Source organism: Austrofundulus limnaeus, unplaced genomic scaffold, assembly GCF_001266775.1.
Source record: "Austrofundulus limnaeus strain Quisiro unplaced genomic scaffold, Austrofundulus_limnaeus-1.0 Scaffold246, whole genome shotgun sequence".
Lineage (NCBI taxonomy): Eukaryota > Metazoa > Chordata > Actinopteri > Cyprinodontiformes > Rivulidae > Austrofundulus > Austrofundulus limnaeus.
Window position 1 is genome coordinate 66,212 of NW_013952648.1, and position 1,726 is coordinate 67,937.

Sequence of the window (1,726 nt, forward strand, 5' to 3'; positions counted from 1 at the left end):
TCTACAAGCTTTGCAAGTGGGAAAACCTGAAAAATCAACAGTGTATCAAATACTTGTTCTCCCCACTGTACGTAGCTAACCAGTTAAAAAGATGAGGAATAAAGTTCTCTGTCAGCAAGATGGATTTCTGTCATCTGTAAAACTAATAATAAAAAAAGGGAAATATGTGGGTCTTCAACTGTCCCGATTGAAAATCTGTCCTGAGTGAGGAGAYCTGCTGAGCCGTCAACAACGTGCTCAGAATAACAGATAAACATTAAGTTGTTAAAGTTCGGATCTGTTTATTTTCTGATTCAGACGTCAACTGTCATTTATTAGGTTGATAATCGTGTGTGTGTGTGTGTGTGTGTGTGTTTGGGTTTATTGTAAGGACCCACTGTCTACTATGTGCGAATAGGTTGTTTTGACGGCCGTCATGGCGAAGCGAGCCGCCTTCTGAAGAGTGTGACGTTGCTTATCAGAAAGAAAAGAGATGTTATGTGGACAAATCTTAGTTGAAAGAAAAAAAAAAACAGTGGTTATAACAGCTAACTTACCACAGGCCCCAGCTGAGGAGGAGGGTTTTGTTGGTTAGTGTCCGCCATTTTTCACAGTGCAGTTGTTCTGTGGAAAAAAATAAAACCACTTAATAACAAATACTGAAACTTAAGTCTCATAAGTAGTTCGTTTTCTCACAAACAATCAACATTTTTCAAACAAATATGTGAGTGTTGCTTTATAGTTGTTAAAATTACCAGTCAGTTTCTAATCAATGATACAGAAAACCACCAGCAAAACTAAAATTTTTTAATGAATTTTTAGAAATAGCTTCAGATACATTGGTTTGCTTTATAAGACTTTTACAAGAATAATGTCGCATAATTTGTACAGTTTAAGGTACAAATAAGGAGTAACTTATGACAAACTAATGACTTAATTTTTTAAATATTTCCTGACCTGTGAAGAGAAAACGGTTGTTCATCTGACATCCACCTCATCTGGCCTAAACTAGTTGAGTAATAGATTGCCTTGCTAACAATGAAATATACAAAAATGCCACCGTACGATTCCTGAAKGAGAAATTTACAAAAGTAAAGCTTAACGTTAGAAATGTAAAGAAGTTCTAAACACGATCGCGCTGACAGCCAGGGATCTAGAATATTCTGTTACCATCGTTACATGGTTCCACTTCAGCTAACATTAGCCACCTAGCATCTACCTGCCTTCTRTGTAACCATGCTAGTAGCGTGGTTACGACGGCTAACGATACTACCCTGACCTTACAGAAAGATGAAGAGCGATAAAAAGAAGGCTTTTAATATTACATTTGGTTGGAATACAGCGTGCCTCAGKGTCGATGAAATCCGCGGCGTAAAGGGAACCGGCTAATGCTGGCACTGCTTGCTGCTGCGTGTTGTAAATGATCACCTGACCTTCCGAAGCGGAAGTGGCAAGCTAACATCTCGCGATATTTCAGATGCTGTTGTTACACGAAATGATGTAATGACGTTTTTAAAACCCATAACAGCGTTTTACATCCTGCAATAACAAAGGATAAATTAAAGAAAAGAAAAAATACAGGAAAAATTGCCTTAGAGTTTAAAAAAAAGTTGTAACAACAGTAAACAATATTAGGTCATAACAATTATTTTTTTAAAGCTATGGTTAGCTTTGAGAGGATAATATGCAATGGAAATATAGCTATTTATCATTGTTATAGAAGGAAACTGAGGATGCTGATATATAT

The 1,726-nt window shown here is 36.7% G+C and overlaps 1 protein-coding gene across 3 annotated transcripts in view; it reads right to left on the reverse strand.

Annotated features, from left to right (window-relative positions):
- tmem33 (transmembrane protein 33) overlaps positions 1 to 1,413 on the reverse strand; it is a 9,412-nt gene extending 7,999 nt beyond the window's left edge. The window contains exons 1-2 of one of the 3 annotated variants that reach the window (XM_014020255.1): positions 1,305 to 1,413; positions 537 to 603 (exon numbers count right to left, since the gene is read on the reverse strand). In XM_014020255.1, coding sequence (XP_013875709.1) covers positions 537 to 584 — 48 coding nt within the window. In that variant the 5' untranslated portion in view covers positions 585 to 603; positions 1,305 to 1,413. Of the gene's footprint in view, positions 1 to 536; positions 604 to 936; positions 1,091 to 1,149; positions 1,261 to 1,304 lie in introns of those variants that run through there. The other 2 variants (XM_014020256.1, XM_014020258.1) reach the window with 2 other exon arrangements.
- Between the last annotated feature and the right edge of the window lie 313 nt (positions 1,414 to 1,726).